The sequence below is a fragment of the Hemicordylus capensis genome, chromosome 8 (genome assembly GCF_027244095.1).
Source record: "Hemicordylus capensis ecotype Gifberg chromosome 8, rHemCap1.1.pri, whole genome shotgun sequence".
Classification (NCBI taxonomy): domain Eukaryota; kingdom Metazoa; phylum Chordata; class Lepidosauria; order Squamata; family Cordylidae; genus Hemicordylus; species Hemicordylus capensis.
Window position 1 is genome coordinate 3847035 of NC_069664.1, and position 24360 is coordinate 3871394.

Here is a 24360-nt window from a genome sequence, read left to right on the forward strand (position 1 = left end):
AAAAAAAAAAAAGAGGCTCTGGGCAGTTTACATTAAACTCACACAATTAAATTTTTTTTGAACCAGATTAAAAAACTAGATATCATTAAAAGCCAGGCTAAAAAGGTGGGTCTTTAAGACTCTCCTGGGTGCTTTCCAGACTAGACCCTGCAATGGGTTCAAGACGTATCTTGGAAGTGTGCTTCCACACTTCCTGTGTTGTGACACCACAGTCCCTACGGGGACAGGAGGGTGCTGTTCACATTTCCAATGCCTTGCTGTGAATTTAATCGCTGTGAAATGGTTGTTACATCTGGCATGGAAAAGTTGCTGGTTTGGGGGGTTGCTAGTTGCTGTGAGACTGCTCCCCCTGCTGTTTCCATTCTGAATGTGACTTGCCTGAATGGAGGCATTTTGCTGCTCTTGAGCAGCTAGTCTGGAAAGCGCCCTGAAGGCCTCCAAGGAAGATAACCCTCTTATATCCATGGGGAATGTGTTCCATAATCCAGGGGTAACAACTAAGAAGGCTAGATCCCAGGTCGTACCAGATGGACCCCTCCTGATGATCTGAGTGAGTGGTGGGGATCTTGTAGAGACGTATCCCATCTACCTCCTCAGTCTTCTCGTCACCCACTTTCAAACAAGCCTCTTCCCCTTCACAGCTCCAGAGAGGTAGTGCCTAGAAACCCCTCCTCAGCCCTGGAACAATGCTCTTCCACCCACTCGCCACCTCAGAACCCTTGCACCATGCTTGGCTGTCACAAGGCAGGGCATTTTTCTAGGCATTCACCCCTACATGCATTTTGGAGTTAAATGCAGCTTTTTCTCTTCTGGAGAGTGTTTCTCATTCAAGATGCCTTAGGACAAGGATGGGCAAACTTGGTGCTCCAGCTGTTGCCACACTATGGCTGTCAAGTTGTGGCTGGGGATGATGGGAGTTGTAGTTTCAACAGCTAGAGAGTTGAGATAGAGATGCAGGGGTGTAGAAGGGCCTCTGTCCAGTTCAATATTCCTCTCCACTACAACTTTTAAGAAGAGAGAGCTCTAAACACCAAGACTGAGCCAGTTGGATTGTGGCCAGTATCTCTCCCCACAAAGCCTTTTCCCAGCTGTGTGGCACCATGAAGGGTTGTGCCAGCTCTTCCACCTGTTACAGCTTACATGATATCAGCTAAACTTGTAGTCATAACTGGGCTACAGCTTTCACAGGTCCCCCTTTCTTCCAGGAACCCCAGGAATTGGAGTTTTGCTGGACCCCTGGGCTTCTCTATACCCTGCAACTTTTCAGAACCTTGATTTCCGTGATCTTTGGTGCAAACCATGACCCCACCAAATGGCATGAAGGGGTAGCTGTCCTAAGTGGGATCAATCCGGGGCATTTCCAGATTGAGAAATACTCTATTTTAACACCAGTTCTTACCACGTTTCTACCCTGCATTCAGCTATCCTTGGCCATCCCACAGTTTCAGAGTGTCATCTGAGAATTGTCTGAAAAGTCTTGATTCTCATCACAGATGTTGCAAAAGTTACATGATGGCCAAGGTGTCATTTGGATGCCAAGCAGAAAAGCAGCAAGAGCTTTTTAAAAAGTGGACTGTTTGGAAACCCCCTTAAAGCCCTAATGCCGCTCCGATGCAATCATTCTAAGCCCCTAAAATACACACACCTTTGAAGTATTCCTAGTTCTCATATAGGAGGGAATACCTCTTAAGACACAAGTGCTTTCCAAATGCACTAACATTTTTAGTTAATTGCAATCAACTAAAAGGTTCCTCAAAGCTTTTGATGCATGTGATCTGAGGACATCACCTTGGATCCCAGCTTAGGGATCAGGTTACCCAGGTTAGGGGCAGAGCAAACCCATTATTTATTTATTTATTTATTTATTTGATTTCTTCTTCCAAAAAGGGCTCAGGGCGGTTTCTGGCAGCATCTCCAAGAAAGGTCTGAGAGAGCATTTTGCCGCTTCTATCCCCTCATGAATTCAGGCTGTTCACTATGAGAGTAAAGCAACACTTAGTTTATTTTGTTTTCCCCACACAAAATGCTTTTAGTATTATAGCATTCCCAACATGGCTTTCTACAGACAAGGAGGTCATCAATTCCAGCACGACTCCCCAGGTTGTGGCCAGTCACGCCTTCCAGAGCCATCTGCAAAGAGATCAAGGAGATGGCATATTTCATTCTGCGAGTTGCAGCAGGCCTCTCAAAGGGACGCTGAGCTACTGAGACAACCTTCTCAACAAGTAAATAGTTGCTTGTTGTGTGCACAATCTCCCACTTTCCCCTCATGTAAAGATGGCTGCAAATACACCCCATTTGACCAGAGGCAAGAGGGGGACCAGAGAGTACACCCTGGGGAAGCAAAGCCTCCAAGTCATGATTAACTCCTCACATTCGTTGAAGCTCTGGATTTAGAGTGCTTAAACTCACTCAACATTTCTGGGTTCTGAAGTGCTGCTATTGTAGGGGGAAGCCTTCAAAAGAAAGGTGCACACTTGAGATTCCATACTGGGGCTTTTTTTTTTTTTTTGTTAAAGTTGTAGCCAGATTATTTGGAGAAATCTGGATTGAGTATATTGAGTGCCAAGGAGTGTGCAACCCCACTGGGAAGCACTTCCATAGAAGCTTCCATGGGATGGGACCATAGTTTGGTAATACAGGACTTGATCTGCATGGAAGAGATCTTGGATTCTGTTCCTGGCCTGGAAGTTTCACACCCAGCTTTTAGTTTGCATCTCCTCCAAAATGAACAGGGTGCGTTCACATATCTGCCAAATTTGTTCTAAAGTTCCTGCAAGCTATTGGGGAGCACACACAATTTGGGCTTTTCGTCACATGTTTGAATGTAGCCTGATCTATATCTGGGGTAAAAAAATCCACTTTCTGTGTTGGTCTTTTGGGGCAACTTTGAACTCTCAGTAAAGCCTTGCAGAAAATCCTCTGTAAAGCCTGATGTCTGGGAAAGAACACAGGAAGCTGACATATACTGAATCAGACCATTGGTCTATCTAGCTCAGTATTGTTTTCACAGATTGGCAGCGGCTTCTCTAAGGTTGCAGGCAGGAATCTTTCTCAGACTTTTCTTGGAGATGCTGCCAGGGAGGGAACATGAAACCTTCTGCTCTTCCCAGAGCGGCTCCATCCCCTGAAGGGAATATCTTACAAATAGCTCACACTTCTAGTTTCCCATTCATATTCAACCAGGGTGGACCCTGCTTAGCTAAGGGGAAATGTCATGCTTGCTATCACAAGACCAGCTCTCCTGGTCAAAGGTAAAGTGTGTCGTCAAGTCAATTTCATCTCCAGGCGCCCACAGAGCCCTGTGATTTTCTTTGATAGAATACAGAAGGGGTTTACCATCGCCTTCTCTTGAGCAGTATGAGATGATGCCTTTCAGCATCTTTCTACATCACTGCTGCCCGATACAGTAGCAGCGAGGATTCGAACCGGCAACCTTCTGCTTGTTGGTCAAGCATTTCCCTGCTGTGCCACTTAAGGCTAGGCCTCATCTAGGGTTTCAGAACCCAGCCTGAAACCTTGGAAAGCTGTTGCTTTCCAATCGTGTAGATGCAGAAGGCAGCAGCTTTCTATGATTAGCAAGATGGAGCAGTCCAAGAATACAGTATGCTCTTGCACAGCTCCCAGTCCAATTGTCTCAATGAGGCCTTTGAAGAACCTCCTAGCGGAAGATGCACCTCAAGTCTTCATGTTCCTCATTTGCTTTATTGCTCAGAGTATACAGTATTGTGTGTAGTTTAGGCGGATAATTTTTGAGAAAGTTTCAAGCATTTTAAACTAAGTATCCATGTAAGCGACCACAAGTGCTTACCTGTAGCTCACCAATCTCTGAGATGGGTATGGCCACTGGATACCAGTCCATGCCTTGATCCTCCTTCATAGACCAGACTTTGTACCACTCAGAGGAAATCAGGAGTTTTGTGTAGATGTTGATTTTGCCTATTAGAAAATAGAATTGACACGTGTCCACATGTACACTTTTAGATGGGGAGTCCTTTAGGGACAGGGAGCCATTTTGTTTATATCTATGTAAACTGCTTTGAGAACGGTATATAAATATATTCATGGTATTTGTATGTGTGCATAGCCAAGTTGAATTAGAGCTGCCACCTTTTTCTTTTGAGTACCCTTGTGTCACCTCCCTGGGTATCCACCCTCCCCACCCACCCCCCACCCCAATGGTGTTTGCACAGAATTCTGAGCAAGAACCAAACTGTGCATCTGTAGTGGATTAAAGCCTTTGTCTCAGAACAAGCTCACGTGAGGGAAAGAAATGCCGAAGCATCCCTGCTGAGCTGCCTGGCTAGACTTCTCCTAGAACTATTCTGTATTATCAGTAGGTTCAAAATGCTGCCACCACCACCCCTTTTGTCGACAGAAACTCTGGGCTTGGGGTGGGATAACCCAGAAAGAAAAAGACTTAATTTGGTGTTTTCCCCAAGTTAAAAACCAACACTGAGAGGCTTTTAAAAAGAAAATCAGTTTTATTCGTTACTACAGACTGCTTCTGTCTGAGGTTCTCTCAGCTTTTAGTAACATTTAAGAATACTTAGTAGGGTTACAAAAATAGGTTGCCTTAATGTATGCTTATGGTGTTTATAGAGTCTTTTGCAACATCCTAGGTAGGATGGGCGTGGGCTAGTGTGCCTTATTTTAATTATGTTACAGGTAAACAATGATAGAACAGTATCAGGAATATGCAAAAGCACACACCAAAGAAACAGAAATTCTACTACAAACTCTTAAACCACTTTCTCCTGCGCTAAACTTCTGAAGCCACTAGCCTTGGCTTCACCAAACTCCTGTTGAGAATTCTAGCTTCCTGACCTATCTTTCAAGGATCTGCAGAGTTATTCTCCTGCAGCCAATCTCCATGACCACATATCCTCCTGTGCACCTCCCACCTAGCTTCTCTTCTAACAAAGAACTCTTCTTCCTGCCAACAGCTCTCTAGGTCCCAGGCCCACCTGATATGCTGACTAGCTGAGCTTCACTTCCAGTTAACTCTTTAGAGGGAGGGGAGGCTGATCACTACAGCACCTTATTCCATGCCCAATGACTGAATAGAACTTCTGTACCAGACAAAAATCCAGTAGAGGGGTGACAACTGGGATTCTGCAAGGAATGGCAAGCAGGGGAGGAAGCATGGAGTGAACTAGGTCTTTGCTACCCTTCCTTCTCTGCAAAGTGTGTTGGGGGGCAGGAAGAGCTAAGCTTCTCCCCACAAGGTGGAAGCAGCTTCCTGGCAGAGACACAAAAGGCTCACACTAGATTGTAGCTTGATTTTACCAAATAGGAAGCAAACTGTTTGCCCTCGGCCCCTTCCCATAGGTCCAGGGCTCGCATCTATACATATGCAGCTTATCAAGGGATAGCTTCTTTTCTGGAGTGGGGAGAAGAATGTTGTTCTCTAATACACTGTCAATTTTCTACAGAGGTAGGCAGTACATTTTAAAAATATAAGACACAGTGGCTCACAACCTTAAAATTATGCAGTCAGCCACAGTACTAATCAAGGACACTGCAAAAAGAACAGGGGAAGAAAGCATCAATTATACAAAAGTTTTCCAGGTGATGGGAAGCAGAAAAAGGGTTCCTTCATCATCTAAAAACTCTGGTGATGGATTCTTATCTAGCAGGAGGAATTGTTTCTGATTAGGGGGTAGCCAGGTTATCAAATACCCACAGTCCCTTTCACACAGAAGCCACTTACCTGCGACAGAGCCCATTGTTCTGTACCAGAACTTCAGACACCGAGTGCCATGTAGGACGGGGCTGATCAGAATTGCCTTTTTACTAGGAACTTGGATTGTTGGAGACTTCAGGGAGATGTAGCCACCTGGTGAAGAGGACAAGATCATGGTTGGTTTGATACCACTGCCATCCTTTCACAAGGTTAGGAGGAGAGCTGGTCTTGTGGTAGCAAGCATGACTTGTCCCCTTAGCTAAGCAGGGTCTGGCCTGGTTTCAGATGAAAGGGAGACTAGAAGTGTGAGCACTGGAAGAGAGTCCCCTCAGGGGATGGAGCCGCTCTGGGAAGAGTATTTAGGTTCCAAGTTCCCTCCCTGGCAGCATCTCCAAAATAGGGCTGAGAGAGACTCCTGCCTGAAACCTTGGAGAAGCTGCTGCCAGTTTGTGAAGACAATACTGAGCTAGATAGACCAATGGTCCAACTCAGTATATGGCAGTTTCCTATGTGTCTAGAGCTGAGGTTGGGAAGCCCCAGGGTTGAATTTGCCTCTCTTATGAGCTCATTAGAAATCCTTGGGCAGCCAACAAGTTTTCAACTTACCCATGAAAATATAGGACAAGTGTATTGGGCTGTTTCACACAGGTCTAGTTAGGGTAAGAGATGCATCCTACTCAAGTTTGGGAGCTGCGCACCCTCCCATTTTCCAATGGTGAGAAAGCAGCAAGTGGGGGGAGGAAGTGATAGCCTGCTAAGCAGCAGCCGGATTGGAAGGCTCTTTAATAAGGGAGGACAAAACCACAACCCAGTTGCTGGGTTAGTAGATGATCACTTCCTGCTCCCCACCTTGCTTTGCTCATAGGCAATCAAAACAGGAGCACCCACAGCTCCCTAACTTGGGTAGGGTGTGTCTCCTACCCTAATTAGAATGGAGGACTGCCCTATTAAGTATTTTGAGAGATTTCCACAGGAGCTGGCGGCCCCACCATGAGGCAGAGGGAAGCACTTGCATCTCTGGTGGCAAGCTTTGGGCATTACTGAGAGAGAGAGAGAGAGAGAGAGAGAGAGAGAATGAATGAATGAATGAATGAATGAATGAAAATGAACCCAACCACTCTCCTCTAGCAAGTCACACACACCCGCCCCAGAGAAGGAGTTTCACAAAAGCCACTCACCAGAGGCCCTGCAAGGCATTCCTGCAATATCTTGATCATCCACAGACTGCTCTTGCTCTTTCTCAAGGATCCAGTCCAGGTCATCTTCCTTACTCTGCTCCCAGCCACACAAGTCTTGCTCAAAGGAACAGAAGAGGGGCTGTGCTGCCTTCATTGTTCTTCGAGGGGCCGGCAGGTCATTTCCTGCCATTTCCACTGCAGAAGGCAACTTCCTACAAAGATGTGGCAATTCAATGTTTGAAGCAGACATCCCTACAGCTTTTTCAGGCTTGTGCCCATTCCCAAGAGCCGCTGCCGCCGCCATCATGGTTCTGAGGACATGTTTCTTCAGGAATGCTTTTGTCTTCACAGAACCAGCCACTGTTGGTTTACTGGGATTTAGACACCTGCAATTCAGCCCCAGTGGCTCACAATTGCAGTCCTCCTCTTGTGGCAACGCCAGTACCAAGGTTCTTGCCATTATCTCTGGCAGAGACCTCTTGTCAATATAATGAAGGAAATTGGGGTTGACGACAGAGGGACCACCATCTTGCTCTGGTTTCCCTTCCATCATGCTGCTCACAGTGATTTCTCCTCCATTCACTACAGTCTGCGTTTCAGAGGCTTGTCTGGATTGTAGAGTTTCCTTTGTAGAATGGCGACCAGCAGGCCCCTTTCTATAGTTTAGAAGTGTGGGAGATTCTGGGGCGGTCAGGGGCACGGCTGTCCCTTCATTAATGCCATGAATCAAGGCCATTGGCTGTGCTTCAGATAAGGGAGAAGTGGTGTCCCTACTTTTTTCAAGTGCATCTTTCCAGCCTTGGGTTGTGGCCCATTTAATCCCATGGTAAGACTTTTCTGTTGCATTTGCTGGCTCAGACGGTCTCCCTTCTGCAAAAGGGCTTGTTATTTCTCTAGAGGAGCCTTTTCTTTCAGTGGCAGATTCCAAATATTTTACAGGTGGCCCCCCATCATTTGGTACAGATTCTGATCCTGTTCCTCCTAAACGAAGAGAACGTCGGGGTTCTTGCACTCCCTGCAGAGTTGGGTTGCCAAAAGCCAAGGTGGTGGAGAAGTGGGAAGAACCAGCACTGGTAGTTTTAGCAGTTCCTTGATCACTTGCTATAGTACTCTCTGGAGTCCTTTTATGTGGCTTTGTAAGTTCACTCATTACTGCCAATGAAGTCTCTTCCAGAGGTTGTGGGTAATGGCCCATTCCATTTTCCTCTCTTCGATTTTTGGTGTCTCTCCTCCAGCTGGGAGAAGTACTTGTTTCTGGGACAGACAATACCTTCTCACTCTCTTTGGGGAGAGATCTCCCTTTTGAGACAGAGCTGTGTCCTTTGGTTTCTGCACCTGACTTGGATTCCTGAGTAGCCTCATTTTCCAGTGGTATGTCCAAGGAAGCTGGCCTCTTGGTAGCAGGCTTCATGTATGAAGAGCCAGCCACTCTCCCTCTGCATTGGCTTTGAGAGGGTACTGTTCTCAGCCCAGTAGAATTCTTGGCTTGGCCATGACCACCATCTCCTGTTCCAGCAATACTAGTTCCAACTGAGTGGGGAGGAGGAGGTTGTTCCTGTTGTCTGGTTTCTGCCATACCACACTCAGGGTTTCTGAGAATTTGGCTCCCAAGTGATGCCGTGGGCAGTACTTGCCACAGAGATGCTCTTTTGTGGGTCTTGGCTTCTTTGGGGAGTTCAGTTCCTGCAGGCCTTTTGCCTCCAGGTTCTTCCTCATGGCCAACACTAGCCTTCTGCCCACGAGACAGGCTTTCCATAGTTGCTGCTTCTGTGGCATGCTTTAGTGATTCTTCAGCATGCACCCTTGCAGTCCATCCTGCAGCATGGGCACTAGAGCTATAGCCTTCCATGTTTCTTGGTTGCAGTGATGAAGCTGTGTGTCTCCTCTGAGCTGGCCTAGAGCTTGGAGACCAAGAGAGTTTCAGTGGAGAGGTCTCCTCTGTAGAATGCATGGCTTGCTCCATTTCAGTTGCTAGTAAAGCCTGTTCTTCCTGCACAGGAGCTTGGCTGGGCAGCTCCGCGTTTGCCCCTCCCCCAGTTTTAGACATGGGCCATGCGGTTCCTTCCAGGTGCCCCCTTTCAGTCTGGAGTTCAAGCTGGACCGGTGGGATTCCCACCACTGTTTCGGCAGCTGCACTTCTAGGTGTCTCATGGGACCTCAGGAGGGGCCATGTCTCGTGCATCACCTGCTCAGTCTCAGAGACTGGTCCCAAAGGTGTATGTGCCAACACTCCCTGTCTGTAGCCCTTTCTTGTCTGATGAGTGAGGGGCAGAGGAAAGATTGTGCCCATTTCTATGGAAGTGGACCCCATTGGACTGCTCTCAGAGAAAGGTTCCTTTTGTCTTGAATCAGCCGAATCACCTGCAGTTGTTGCCCAAGGGGATGGCTCTCCAGTAGGGGCCCTGAGCCTATCAAGATGTTGACTTTGAGCCCGTGAACTTCCAAGGCCTCGATCCCCATCAGTAGGAAGCATCCCATATTCTCGTTCCTGTGCCACAGAGGGTTTCCTACTATGGGAGGCCAGTGTGAAAGCTGGCTCCTTGTTGTAGAAGCCTTTTTCTTCCTTCCCCACTATTCCACGGTGGCTGCTGATAGTGAAGAGTGCCTGGCTTCTTGCTTCACTGTCTGGGGGATTGGAAGAAGCTCCAGCATTTGGGACTACTGTACTTCCAGGGGCTCTCCGAGAGGGTGTCATGTAGGAAGAGCTCACTGCTTTATCTTGTATGCCTTCCACAGAGTGCATATCCTGAAGGTGGCCAGTTTTGCTTCTGGAGTGACTTGTGGCTGGATGGAAGAGATCCATACCTTCTTTGGTTTGGTTTTCCACCACAGTGAAAGGTCCCCCCTTGATTGAGCTGGGCGAGCCATTTTCAGACTCATCGATTCCTGTCTCCATAGGGGAAGGTAGTTCTGTGATCTGCCCCACATCCATGGCTCTTGATCCAGAAAGGAGAGTGCTCTGCACCAGCCTATCAAGCCTTCTTGCAGCTCCCTTGCCGAGGCTAAACGGAGGCACTGTGCTTTTGGTACGAGTGTAAGCTGCAAGTGCAATTCCTTGATTAGCTCTTGTTCCTTCAATGGGACTTTGCCCACTTTGTGTGTAGCTTGGAGACTGGATTCTCAGCACTCCAGAGCCACGGGTTGGGTTCTGCAGAGCTTGCGGCTCACTGCTCTTCTGGGCAGCAGTGCTGGCTGTCATTTTAGTCTCCATTTCCAAGAGCCGGGTGTTATGTGGCAGTCCTTCTGACATCATGAGGTATGCTTTGCTCGGAGCCCCTGGAGACACTGTACTTGGGTTACGCCTCTCCATTCCGGGTGCTAGAGTTCTCATCGGGGCTTCTGCAACACTAGAGGCTTCCTCAACACTCCTGTTGGGTGGCAGGGTGGAGCCCACTTGGGCCAGCTCTTGCAGCTCCTGAACAGTCTCGCTGGCAGAACGAGCCTCTTCCGTGGCAGAAGGAACCGAACTCCAGGCAGTAGGGATGTAGTCCTTGCTTTCTGGTTCCATTGAGCTTGGGACAAAACCAGTTACATTCTCAGGTCTTCCATCCGATGTTTCTGAAAACAAGGACAGGTGCTAGATGAGAAAGTCCTTTTCTAGCCACTCTTGATCTCTGCGGTGTGTGCCATTAACATGATCAGGGCCATGTCATGAACCTAACAGATGCAATGTACTGTATATCCACAAAGTGTTCCTATGTGAAAGCAGCTGTCATGCCTACCATACAAGCTGCCAACCATCCAGTATCCCAAGAGCACACTCTTCTGTTTCTTTTTTAGATTGTGAGCCCTTTGGGGATAGGGAGCCATTTTATATCATAAGAACATAAGAACAGCCCTGCTGGATCAGGCCCAAGGTCCATCTAGTCCAGCATCCTGTTTCACACAGTGGCCCACCAGATGCTGCTGGAAGCCACAGGCAGGAGTTGAGGGCGTTCCCTCTCTCCTGCTGTTACTCCCCTGCAACTGGAACTCAGAGGCATCCTGCCTTTGAGGCTGGAGGTGGCCTGTAGCCCTCCAACTAGTAGCCGTTGATAAACCTCTCTTCCATGAAGTTATCCAAACCCCTCTTCAAACCATCCAGGTTTTTGGCTGTCACCACATCTCGTGGCAGAGAATTCCACAAGTTGAGTATGCATTATGTGAAAAAGTACTTCCGTTTGTTGGTCCTAGATTTCCTGGCCATCAATTTCATGGGATGACCCTGGTTCTAGTGTTAAGCGAGAGGGAGAAGAATTTCTCTCTATCCACTTTCTCCACACCATGCATGATTTATAGACCTCTATCATCATCATCATCAATTCGATTTCTATACCACCCTTCCAAAAATGGCTCAGGGAAATAACAAACAAATAAGATGGAACCCTGTCCCCAAAGGGCTCACATTCTAAAAATAAACATAAGATAGATCCCAGCTACAGTCACTGGAAGTACTGTGCTGGGGGTGGATAGGGCCAGTTACTTTCCCCCTGCTAAATAAAGAGAATCACCACAGTAAAAGGTGCCTCTTGGCCCAGTGAGCAGGGGTAACTGAAGACAGTGACTGGTGCATTCACAGGCCTTAGTGGTCCAGCCTTACCTGGCTGTGCTGCTGCTTGAAAACACTTGTAGAACTTGTTGACTCTGGCAATATCTGAGTTGCTCAGGTTCCATCTTTGTCCAAGGATGATGTAAGAGCTGGAGAGTGGTACAGTTGTGGGCAAGCCGGTCATGCTGAAGGCATTCCTAAGGGGGGAAAGAGGGAGGATTTGTCCATAAGAGCAGCTGTTGGGCAGCTCCACACTAGAGCTTTTTGGTGTGGTAGAGGCACTGTTTTTCCCCTGCTATTAGCTAGAGATGTACATATCAGGCGGTATAAAAATATTTATTTATTTAAAATATTTATACCCCACCCTTCCAGTGCAATACTGCTCGGGGCAGCTTACAACAATAACATAGACACAGATACAAGTAATAAAATTATTTTTTTAAAAAAAGTCAGATAAAAACAGTGTAGGTTCAAATTAAAACTGAAAATTATAAAAAGCTAAAGAAGCTAAAGAACCTACCAGATATAACAAAATAATGATATTTAAAAGCCTCCTTAAAAAGGTGTGTTAAAATATAAGTAAATAAATATCACTTCCAAGAAGATGCCAGTTCTCATGGCTTGAAGGGTAGAGAGGAGAGCTGGTCTGGTGGGAGCAAGCATGACTTGTCTCCTTAGCTAAGCAGGGTCCGCCCTGGTTGCCTATGAATGGGAGACTAGAAATGTGAGCACTGTCAGATATTCCCCTTGGGGGACGATGGAGCTGCTCTGGGAAGAGCATCTAGGTTCCAAGTTCCCTCCCTGACAGCATCTCCAAGATAGGGCTGAGAGAGATTCCTGCCTGCAACCTTGGAAAAGTCGTTGCCAGTCTGAAGACAATCCTGAGCTAGATAGACCAATGGTCTGACTCAGTATATGGCAGATTCCTATGTTCCTAAGGGTGGGAGCAGTATTCACTATCCTGCTAAGATCTAAACACAGCTGAGCCCAGCTTACAAGGGCTGACTATTGCAACTGTATTTGTAGACACCCGGTTCTGAATGTGCAGCGTCACTTTACCAGTCTAGAAGTTTGGGTTGGAGAAAGTTCCAGCCAAGATACTGTAGTACCTGGATAAAGACTTGCTTACCTGCCATAGTGCATGATAGATGAGCAGTCATAGGCAACCAACATGTTGGTATTCCAAGATTTCATGAAGTTTGTTTCACATCCTAAAGAAAAGAAAAAAAGATACAGCATACACCCCTGAGGGAATTGGGCACAAGTGTGCGATATTTGTGAATGAATGAAGAGCTTTATCATGATCATTGATCAGTTGTACATACAAAAACTACATTCTGATAATTCAATCATATAAAGCACACCAACATAGAAGCCCCATGTAGCGGCATCTAGAAAGTCGGGCTAGAAGTCAGCTGTGGGCAGATCTTAACAGCAGGTGCTCTCTTTGTGGCCTGGGGGGTTTCCAGATTAGACCCTGTGAGGGGGTCACGTCATATCCCGGAAGTGTGCTTCCACATTTCCTGCGTTGTGACACCACTGTCCCTACGCGGACAGCCGTTCACATTGCCAATGCCTTGTTCCGAATTTAATCGCTGTGATATAGAGCTAGGACGTTTGAATATCCAGCATAAAGAAGTTGCTGGTTTTTTCCGGGTTGTTAGTTTCTGCAAGACTGCTCCTCCTGCTGTTTGTTTCAAATGCGACTTGTCTGATAAGAGGCATTTTGCTGCTGTTGAGCAGCTAGTCTGGAAAGCACCCCTGCCCAGAAATAGGTTCTCTGTCACTACTCCAATAGCTAGTTGGAGAGGTTCAAACCTCCAAGGGCCAGGCTAGATGGACTCATTAGCACCAATGGGCTTAACTTTGCTTCAAAAGTAGGTGACAAGAGCCTTGATCTGGATTGGGACCATGGCAGGGGCAGAGGCTTGAGGCCCCTGCTCCTCATGGTCCCACTCAGGGGTTCCTACAGTTGTGTTTGAGAGAGAAGTTTGGTCCGTCAGCAGTAGTGCAGCTCGGCCCATGTCACTGGAGTGCAGCTAGGGACATTCTCAGCACCCAAAGCTTTTCCCAGTCTGGAGGGAAGGGTAGGCAGGCAGCTGGGCATGCCTTCAAGCCACTTATCCTCCATGTAGGAGGTGTCTGCAGTTTCAGGCGCAGCATAAGAACCCTCAGGGCCATGGGCGGAACTACCATTAGGCAAGGGGAGACAGTTGTCTGGGGGCCCCACTGCCTTGGGGCCCCCCAGAGACTCCTCGCATAACTCCCCATTGCCCCCTGCCCAGCCCCAGGTCCCCTCAGCCACTTGCCCTGCTTGCCCTCCTCTCTGCTGCTTGTCCTCCTGGCCGGCAATCGAGGCAGCAGACCAGCTGCAAGGAGCTGCTTTCCTCCCGGGCGCCTCTCAGCTGACCGGCGGGTGGGCGGGGCTTGCAGGGAGGCCTCCGTGTAGGCCCCAGTGAAGCCTGAACTGGAGTAGGCTGGCAGGGAGGCCCCAAGCAAGCAAGCAAGGAAGGAGGCAGGCGGAGCAGCCCCCACAGCTCTCTGCAGCAGACCTTCTGCCCAGCCCAGCATTTGCCACATAGAATGTGAACTCCTTTTTGTGGTCACCTCCCCCCCCCCGGATATATAGGGATCTGCTTGCCATAGGGCTTTGATATGGGGGGGGAGGGACCGAGAAGTCTCTGAATATTTAATTTAAAACAGCTTGGAAAATTTGCGGGCTTAAAAAAAAAAACCTATCAAAAACCCTATAAGTGGCTTGTTTCATGGCAGAAAATTATAAAAACTTCGGGAACAAACAATATTATATTTATTTATTCATTCATTCATTCATTCATAAATGCACTTATGCTCAAGTTGTTTTGCAACCCAGAAGGCCTGAGTGAGAACTGTGAAGCATGTCTTGTGCTTTTATTTTATTTTATTTTTCTTGTGTGTGAACTGCTCCCCAATAACTCGCAGGGACTTCAGGGTCAATCTGGCCAACATGGGAATGCAGCACCTCCATTCCAGAGGAGATGTGTGTTAAAGGGCTTTAAAAGCCTCCTGTGAAAAACCTCCTGCAATCAAACTTGACTGAATTTGTTCAGAATTCTGAGAAAACAAACCTAGGCTCACACTGCATGGTTGAAAGTCTTTGCTAATCTGCAGCGAGGGACCCATTTTAACAATTTGTCTTTCTAGTGTGTTCTAGGCATTAAAAGGAGCACAAATATATAGTACTCAATGTATATCACTCTATATTGTGAAGTGTGTGTATTCAGTGAAATGTATTTCCAGGCAGCATACTTATTTTGAAATACCAGACTTCAATCCTTGGGGGCCTGGGGGGTGCAGAGGCCCTGGACTTTGAGGGGGGGCACATTTTAAAGTCTTGTCTCTGGGCCCACTCCAACCTTGCTACGCCCCTGGGGCACACCGCAAAGTGTGCAGCACTGGGCTACAACATATGGGCATCCACCAACCCAAGGGCTTAAGACCCATCTGGAGGTGCCAGCATGGCTGAGAGTCTCTTTCTCCTACCTGCAAATGGGAACATCCACACCTATTAAGCTGCAGCTGGGGATGATGGGGTTTGTAGTCCGAAGGCTGAAGAGCTTCAGGTTGGCCATCCCCTCATTAAGAGCTTTGAACATTTGAAATCACAATATAAACACCGAGTTGTATCAATATATTCCCAAGGAGCTCTTGTTTTTAAACAAGAGCCTTTTTAAAAGCTAGAAGCAACAGTGAGCCAGAAGCAGCCAAGTTAAGGGGCAATATCCCTGTTCAGAACGAGCTGTAAGAGCAGAAGTGGTACTCTTACTAGTCAAGATTTCACTCCAGGAGATGCCGGGGTCTGTGTCTCCGCCAGCTCTAGAATGCTCATGCCAAAAGCCCAAGACATGCATTAGTTCATGGAGGACCATCCCTTTACCCCTCCTGAGGCAAGCTGGAGCCAGTGACACCACTTGCAGTCCCCCAATGCGTCCAACGTTGGAGAAGCAGCTGTTGGGGGAGAGAGAGAGAGAGAGAGAGAGAGAGAGAGAGAGAGTTATCACAACCATGATACTTGCCTAGGCTCCCAGCCAGGACGGGCAGTGTTGGTAGGGTGCCTTCTCATCTAGAATATTTCGATTCTACATAATGCAGCTTATAACAAGCACCCATGAAGTTGCATTAATAGCCAAAGAATTTCTAAGAATCAAGATTAAAGCTGTAGCAATCTACTCAAGGAAAGCTGCACAACCTATTGAAGTTTCACAACCGGCTTTTAGCTCGCATCTCCTCCTCGTTGCCTCCTCCATTCCCAGTGCTTGGTTGCCAAGGAGCCAACCAATTGCACCCTGTTCAGAGTGTCCACCAGAACAGCTGCCCAAGTCAGCCAAGAACTCCCAACGGGGTGTGCATCTGATTCAGTGGACAGACTATCCTAGGAGAACAGTCAGGGCACACAGAAAGCCAGATCCAGTGTGCGACTTCTGTGTGTGTGTCAAGTATAACCCACTGGACACAGACCATGACTCCTTTCATTACACTTTAAGGGAGGTTCATGCATGTAGAAGTCCCCAGGAACAGATATGGCTGGAGTGGCAGTGTTCAGCTTCATGTTAACACCCAGTCTCCGCTGAGCAGCAAGGTGATCAGTGCACCAGAGAATCCTGTTCTGTCCCACATTACCAAGTTGGGCAAAAAGTAGACTACCTGTAAACAATTTACAATCAACCGTGTATAGACTGTGTGGCGGGTAGCAGCCAAGCCTGAACATTTCATGATGCTGTGCTTGTGCAGCACATGGCAGCTCATCACCAGATGAGCTTGGCCATCATGGCCATCATGGCTGTACGTCCTTAGAAGCCATGCAACAAGCCCAAAGCAAGTAGCAGCCGTACACACACCCTCTTGTGAGGAAGGCAGTTGGAGCAACGTTTTGGAAAGCTCAGGAGTGAACTCTCAAATCATGTGCTCATTTCAAGTCTGGTCTCATGTTTAGTTAGAGTTCCAAAACCGAATAGAGGAGAACTAAAAAGGAACATTCCCCCCACCACTGGATAAAGGCTATCAAGACCAGTTTTTGCTATATACCATCAGCAGCTGCCTGCCAGTGAAAAGTAGTTGAATATCAAGAGCCTATTGAAGAGGAGAGAAGAGCTGGTCTTGGGGTAGCAAGGATGACTTGTCCCTTTAGCTAAGCAGGGTCTGCCCTGGTTGCATATGAATGGGAGACTTGATGTGTGAGAACTATAAGATATTCCCCTCGGGGGATGGAGCCGCTCTGGGAAGAGCATCTAGGTTCCAAGTTCCCTCCCTGGCTGCATCTCCAAGATAGGGCTGAGAGAGATTCCAGCCTTTAACCTTGGAGAAGCCGCTGCCAGTCTGTGAAGACAATACTGAGCTAGATAGACCAATGGTCTGACTCAGCATATGGCAGCTTCCTATGTTACTAGGATATATCAACAATGGTGAGAGACCGATTTTTGCAGGGGCAGTCATCTGCTTTGGCTCTAGTACATATAGCCTCTCCAAGAGTATGGCTCAGTAAGTAAGTTAAACTTTATTTCTGTCGTAGACCAGCAATACAACAATATAAAAATAATAATAAAAATAATAATAAAAATAAAAAGAAGAAGAAGAAGAAGAAGAAGAAGAAGAAGAAGAAGAAGAAGAAGAAGAAGAAGAAATCAGACTACATTTATATGCATTTGGCATATTATATAACAATATTTGGCCACGATATGAATAACATCCGAATTAGGATTAGTGAGCAAATAGTTTAAATAAAAATCCTCTCCACGACCCGGAAAATTAATCAAAAATGGGGCAATTTGTTGGTGTCTTATGTCTCTGTAATATTCACAATGCAGTAAAATGTGAGCAGTTGTTTCAACGTTACCAGATCCACAAGGGCATAATCTTGATGCGTATGGTATACCCTGGAATCTCCCATGGAGCACAGCTGTTGGGAGAGCATTTACACGGGCAAGTGTTAGAGCTCGTCTAAATTTTGGAATTAAGATGCTACTTAAGTATGTAGCAGGCTTGAGCTCGGTGCACTGACTACCTATGTAAATGCTACTCGGTAACTTTGCATGTTCCATCTGCAACTCCACGTCATGGATATGTTGGTATGGCTCAGTATATTAAGGGGCCAAGTGATGGAGCAACTGCACAGAACATGGTGTGGGAAGGGAGAATTTAGTCTCAGCATCTGCAGAAGGTGGATCAACAGCAGCTGTAGCTCTGCAGCAGAGCACCACGTCTGCATGCAGCAGGCCGTAAGTCCAACCCCAAATATCTCTAGGTAGATCTGGGAAAGACCCCAGCCCCCAATCCTGGAGAGCTGTTGCTGCCAGTCAGCTTGGACAATACCTAGGGCAGTTCCCTAGAGCCGTACAACAGCCCTGCAGCCCCTTCTGCGGGACCCCCTGCAGCGTAGCGAGCTGCTTTTCCACATCGCCACTAACCCAGAGAGCGGAGCAATGGAGATGACGTCCCTCTGGTAGGAATAGGGGACGAACTTGACACAAGTGACCCGCAAAAATTCTTCAAACGCTTCCATGATCGTCTCCACACTGGATTTATCTAGGAGAGGCAATTAGAGCACAGAGTGTAGCTATGTCTATTGCTCAAAGCATTTGTAATTTCTCCATAAGAGTAGCAGGTTCAGCTTATTTTCCCCACCATTAATCAAACGCAAAGACATTTTAAGTGGGCCTGTGGCAGCCCCTTATGCACACATCATTAACTCCAGTTATCAGAGCCTCATTCTTGTTCTGCCCCCAAACCTCCTCATCCACGAGAGTTCACATACTGTACTGGCACTGGCAGTGCGTCAGACTTGTAAGAGAACCATTCATTTCCCATCACCAAAAGTCAAGAATCATCCCAGAACTGGCAGCGAGAACGGAGAATCTTGCAGAGCACAGAAACTTCATCTACTGAACTTCTAGTCAAGTTATTTAGCTCTCTAGAGCCACAAAGCTTAGAGCACCTTTAAAACCCTACACAGAGCCTTGCACTAACCAACAATATTAAAATTTTAGGCAGCACAGAGGACTTATCAGCTCTCTAACCAAACATCAGCGGACTCGGTCGTCTGCAGAAGCCAGTTGACTTCCATACTTTCTCTGGGTCAAGCCAGCCTGCCTAGTTTGAAAAATCAGAGCTGTTAACATGATAGTTTCAAGGAGAGTTCAATAAACCAGGGGTCCCCAGTGGGTTGCTAGGTGCTGTTGGGACTACAACTTCCATACTCTCCAGAGTGGCCATCGTGGCTAATAGGAGTTTTAGTCCAACAGCAGGATTGGGAAACCCTTCAACAGCCTATTTGGTCTGAACACCTTTATCATTCAACTCTTGTTTGATTGGAAAGACACATTGGCCTCCTTATACTTCATCACCTCAATTCAAGTTTTAGAGTTCGCTACTTACCATATTTGTAGGAGATTACATAAGGGACTTGGACAATGCCTCCCTTCTTTGGCCATCTTGGGTTGGCAGATGAAAACATCCTGAAAGGATTCTAGAGAAGAAGATGGGCATTGGTCTCATATTTCTGCCACCCACAAGTTTTCCAGCGGAGGATACCCCTGGAGCTTGAAGGCGCATACAGACTTGTTTCCACAGTAGGGAATGGAAGAACTGCATCCTACAACACTAGGCTGCTTCTAGCAAAGAGGGCTTTGATCAGCCACACCATTCAGGACAGATCAGGAGCATGCAAACTTCAATGCCTTCCATCAGGGTGCTCCTCCTACAGGAGGAGAAGTGGCTTTGCTTAAGCTGGACCACCCCTTATCAGACCTCAGAGTCTATCTAGTCTCATCACAAGATCCTGAGAGTGACACCATCAGTCACCAAGCAGTGCATTGTGGGATGCTGCTGTTTCTAGGGAGCTTTGAGTATTAGGGGCCAGGACAAGCACAACTCAGTAGGCAGGGTCAGGACATGGTGTGATAGTACATAATGGAGTTGCCAGGAGACATTTGGGGCTGGCTGATGTCTGGATGGAACACCACCTGGGAATCTTTGCACACACCACTTTTGAGTTCCATGAGAGAAACCAGAACAAGTGAACCCAAGGAGTTCTGGCAAGAACTAATCTGTCTCCTTTCACTATATTCTTAATTGATAATTACCGCCATCACAAGTTAACCTATTTGCCCCTCCAACATTCATGCATCTGCCATCATGAACTGGGGTGGACATCATGAACTATGCTATTGAGGTGTCCCTACAACTGCACCAAGTTTGGTCCAAATCAGCCCAGGCATTGGGAAGTTGATAGGGACATGGACACACGTAGGTGATCTCATGAACCTCCTTAAGGAAAGTAAGGCAGGCCAAAGAATGGTTCTTTTCGAGTCAGAGGGAGCCTGAGAAATCCCCTCCAAGCTTGGAACAGGCGGGCTCAAGATGTGGAGGCAGCTGCAGCCCCTTTGACAGTTTTACTTTCTATATGCTCTCTATAAGTGGATGGAACAAGAAAGCCTCTTCACTTACATGTGGCAGCAAGAAGGTAGCAGATGCTGCCAGCTGAGCAGTCAGTTTTGCTCCCATCTTCCTTGGTATTGCTGGACACATGCTAATTTTTTTATTGTATGTCAGTTACTTTTTTGTAAGGCCCATTGAGCTCTTGAGTACCCAGAATGTTGGGGGCAATATGCTAAATCATTGTAAACCGCTTAGAGAGCTCCGGCTATAGAGCGGTATATAAATGTAAGTGCTATTGCTATTGCTATTGCTATTCCCAGTGGGAGAGTGGCTTTGGCCATTTTCCTGTGAATAAGAGGACTACAGCTAGGACGACCTGTCCCCGCCTTTGCTCTAGACCAGGGATTCTCTGTTGGGTCCCTAGACATTATTGGACTTTAACTCCCATAATCCCCAGCCACAGTGGCCAATAGCCATGGATTGTGGGAGTTGTAGGCCAACCTCCGCAGGAGGGTCACAGTTGAGCAGCCCTGCCCAAGGGTGGCCCGCCCGAGGCTCTCCAACTTTGCTGGGCTAGAGGTTTTATCCCCGGCCACAAGCTAGTCTAGGAGGCGGCAAACCATCCCAGGTAGGAAAATCCCTAGCAGTTGGGTTCCAGCACTACCACTCACCACTTTGAGGATATCGCCCTCCACCAGGAAATGGCTTTCTGAAGCCTCTGGAAGTCTTAGCTCTAGAAAACAAAAACAGGGTCAGCATCAGATGCTAGTCATGATATCAAGCTACCTCCAGTCATTATAATGACCAAGCAGCCTTGGAGGAGGTGTCCGTTTCCATCCTCCCGGGGAAGCTTTAATATTTGTTTATCATTTAGTGTTTGTTTCCTTACAATATAAAAGCAAACAGCCATTTTGCCAAGAGAAGAGTCAGTAATGGGTCCTTCCAGGGCACATTACAGCCATCATGGCAAGGCTTAGCAGGTCTCTGCTTGGGTGAGAAACTGCCTAGGAAACACCCCCCGCCCCCCAAAAAACCCCCAATGCAGACTAGCTTGACAGAAGGCAAGTTATAAGTGAAAAGAGATCAAGTCTCCCCCACAGGGACACAAACTGACAATAAGCCTGCCTGAATGGACTTTTGATTTCATCTCAGCAGGGCTCTCTTTATCAGAGATATTAGGGAGCCTCCATGTCCAGAGACAGTATATCTTTGAATACTGGTTGTGAAGGGGCAGCTGCAGGGGAGGGCTTTCATGGCCTGTTGGTGGGCTTCTCAGTGGCATCTGTTTGGCCACTGAGAGAGTCAAGGTGCTGGACTTCTGGCCTGACCAAAGCAACAAGCTGCCCATCACCCACAACCCTCCACTTGAAATTAACACAGTAAAGGCTTTTAATGCAGGAAAACCTCGTGCCTGAAATGCGCAGAAGGTTGCCGGTTCGAATCCCTGCTGGGACTATATTGGGCAGCAGTGATATAGGAAGATGCTGAAAGGCATCATCTCAGACAGCGCGGGAGGAGGCAGTGGTCAACCCCTCCTGTATTCTACCAAAAAGAAAACCACAGGGCTCTGTGGGCACCAGGAGTTGAAACTGACTTGACGGCACACATTACCATCACTTGTTGCAGATTGACGGTCAGTTTCACAATGTCCTAGTTGCCAACTTTTAAAACTCTGGGGCTTATTTTGAAGGTGGTATTCTTGTACTTTGCAGGGAGCAGCCATGACAATCAAAACCTAGTTCTATGGTTGAAGTATGGCTTCAGACTGCCAAAACAAACTCATTTCATAAGTTGTATTAGGATCCCGCAACATCCCTGTCAAGCACTCTTCCACCTCCTCCCCGCAAACCCAACCAGAGTTTCCCATTGCCACACTGAAATGTAATCTGGTGGATACCAGCTCTTACTACATGGGAACATGTTTGCCTGATGTCCCACTTGCATTAGACATGAAAGTGTAAACATTTGAAGCTCTTCCAACTGGTTATTTATTCCAACAGGAGCTATAACAGGTAGTCTCTAGAGGACATCCCTAGTATGTTGCGCAAGTTCTTAGCACTGTCTGTCGATTACACTTATGCCATGTGCTTTGAACATCTTATGTATTTTATTTTTGGTCATTGGTCATAGACCATAATAAAGAAGATGTCTTTGAATATCTAGATAACCCATTGCCTCTTCCACTGTAATCTGGGCTGAAGTTAGAACCACCATCTGGAAGATGTCTTGCTCTCAAGCTGTCTTGTAGCATTTTAAGTTCTCTGCCTGCTTCCTCAATGGTCCCAACAACTGTGCATGGTTAAATAGGTCAGAATGGTTAGCCCCATGTGGGGAAGGGGAGTTTAAGACATAGAGCAGTGAGCTTACTGAACTGGTCACCTATCAAAAATGCTTTCCAGAGAATCTCCCAGGATATCTTCACTGCTGGTTTAATGTCAGGTTGTCAAGGACATTGAGGGCTACCACTGCAGGACTGAAAGATCCAGCAGGATGCAATAGGGAAAAGAGGCCATCAAGTCCAAGATCTTTGAGTGGGTTCTTGGAGGCAAGCCTCATGACCCAGCCATGCTTCACCCACTCCACCCTTAAGATCCTCAGAAGGATTTGGAGATGCCACCTCCATGACTTGAAGCATCCGTCTAGGACCAGGAAAACCACAGAGTTTCAGTTTCCCATTGAGCCATGCAACTCACTGGGTGAGTTCTAGCCCAGATGCCATCTTTCAGCCTAGTTGACCTCACAGGATTATTATGGTATAGGCAAGAGGCAGTGGGGAAAGAGCCAAGGACACATCCAAGCTCCTTGTAGAAATAAATCTAACATACCAAAAGCAGAGTTTTAACTTTTATGATAGAGGTATTATTAAGGCAGTAGTCAGCATCAGGCCAAAAGGTGCAACTGTGTCTGAAGTGGAGACTGTCCAAATTGCATGTCCCTCCATAGGGAATGATGGATATTAGTAGACATCCATATATCGGCCTCCTGCCAAACAGCAGAGCCTACCCAGGTATGGCCAGTCTCAGAAAATGGGGCTGTAACACAGTGGTAGAGTATCTGCTCTGCAGGCAAAAGGTCCCAGATTCAAGTTCTTGATATCACCAGTTAGGGCTGCAAAAGACCCCTTTCCAAGACCCTGGAGAACTGCTACTGTCAACAGCCAGCGTGGGGTAGTGGTTAGAGTGCTGCACTGGGACCAGGGAGACCCAAGTTGAAATCCTTATTCAGCCATGAGCCTTGCTGGGTGACTCTGGTCCAGTCATTTCTCTCTCAGCCTAACCTACTTCACAGGGTTGTTGTGAGGAGAAACCTAAGTATGTAGTACACCGCTCTGAGCTCCTTGGAGGAAGAGCAGGGTATAAAATGTAAAAACAAATAAATAATAAAATAAAACAGTCCTGAGCAATACAGAGCAGTAGTCTAACTCAGCATGAGGAGGAGGAGGAGAGCTGGTCTTATGGTAGCAAGCATGAGTTGTCCTCTTTGCCAAACAGGGTCCACCCTGGTTTGCATTTGAATGGGAAACATGAGCACTGTCGGATATTCCCCTTAGGGACAGAGCTGCTCTGGGAAGAGAACCTGCCTGCTAGCATACAGAAGGTTCCAAGTTCCCTCCTGGGATCTCCAAGAGAGGGCTGAGAGAAACTCCTGCCTGCAGCCTTGGAGAAGCCACTGCCAGTCTGTGTAGACAACACTGAGTGAGATGGACCAAGGGTCTGACTCCATAGAAAGCAGCTCCTTGTGAGCCTCTTTTGTATAGCAAAGCCTGCTTTGTTGCTTAGGAGTAGCAGCACACACCAACAGCTCCTTGACAGAATCAGAAATAAGAGTTTCTTACCTGACAGTAGCCCAAGAAGACCTAAGCATATAGGCCAAGTGCCACGGGTCACACCCATGGCTGAGGAACAGCCCTCAGACTTTGCAACCACTTTGACAATTCAGCCAGTTACTCTACCAAAGCAACAGAGAAAATACTACAAGCAAAACCTAGACTAGATTAGAGCCAAGAAGCCCATTTGGCTCTTTATAGACAAGACAGGTGAGGACACACCTGGAAGAGGTCTCTTCATCCCTAATCCAGATTAACCCCTTGTGTGAAGAAGCCCTCCTACAGGCAATCTGTTCTGGCAGCTCACCCAACCAGGGCAGGGTCATGAAAAGAGTTGCCACCCTTTTTAATAATAATAATAATAATAATAATAATAATAATAATAATAATAATAATATGCCACCCAAAATGCAAGTCTTGATGGTTTACAACAATACAATAAAAAAAACAAATAAAAAGGTTACAACATTACAACTACAACTACATTTAGATACCGTTTTTCAACAAAGCTTTCCAAAGCGGTTCACATAGCAAAATAATGAATAAATAAGATGGATCCCTTTCCCCAAAGGGCTCACAATCTAAAAAGAAACATAAGACAGACACCAGCAACAGTCACTGGAAGTCCTGTGCGGGGGGGCTGGGGGGGGCGGGTAGGGCCAGTTGCTCTCCCTCTGCTAAATAAAGAGAATCACCACATTAAAAAGGTGGCTTTTTGCCCAGTTAGCAG

General features: G+C 47.0%; 1 protein-coding gene across 4 annotated transcripts; it reads right to left on the minus strand.

The window, feature by feature from the left end:
• Positions 1 to 1984: 1984 nt before the first annotated feature.
• LOC128334053 (astacin-like metalloendopeptidase) lies at positions 1985 to 23786 on the minus strand. 4 transcript variants are annotated; one of them, XM_053270298.1, is made up of 11 exons: positions 23640 to 23786; positions 20476 to 20537; positions 18803 to 18893; positions 17836 to 17953; positions 15198 to 15379; positions 12522 to 12603; positions 11444 to 11589; positions 6865 to 10422; positions 5714 to 5839; positions 3812 to 3939; positions 1985 to 2130 (listed from the first exon to the last, which is right to left on the minus strand). In XM_053270298.1, the coding sequence occupies exons 1-11, from the start codon at positions 23695 to 23697 to the stop codon at positions 1996 to 1998; spliced, it is 4686 nt and encodes a 1561-aa protein (XP_053126273.1). In that variant the 5' UTR covers positions 23698 to 23786; the 3' UTR covers positions 1985 to 1995. The 4 variants fall into 4 exon arrangements, with proteins under 4 accessions (XP_053126273.1, XP_053126276.1, XP_053126275.1 ...); XM_053270301.1 differs by lacking the exon at positions 6865 to 10422; XM_053270300.1 differs by lacking the exons at positions 15198 to 15379; positions 17836 to 17953; positions 18803 to 18893; positions 20476 to 20537; positions 23640 to 23786 and adding an exon at positions 13711 to 14002.
• Positions 23787 to 24360: the final 574 nt, after the last annotated feature.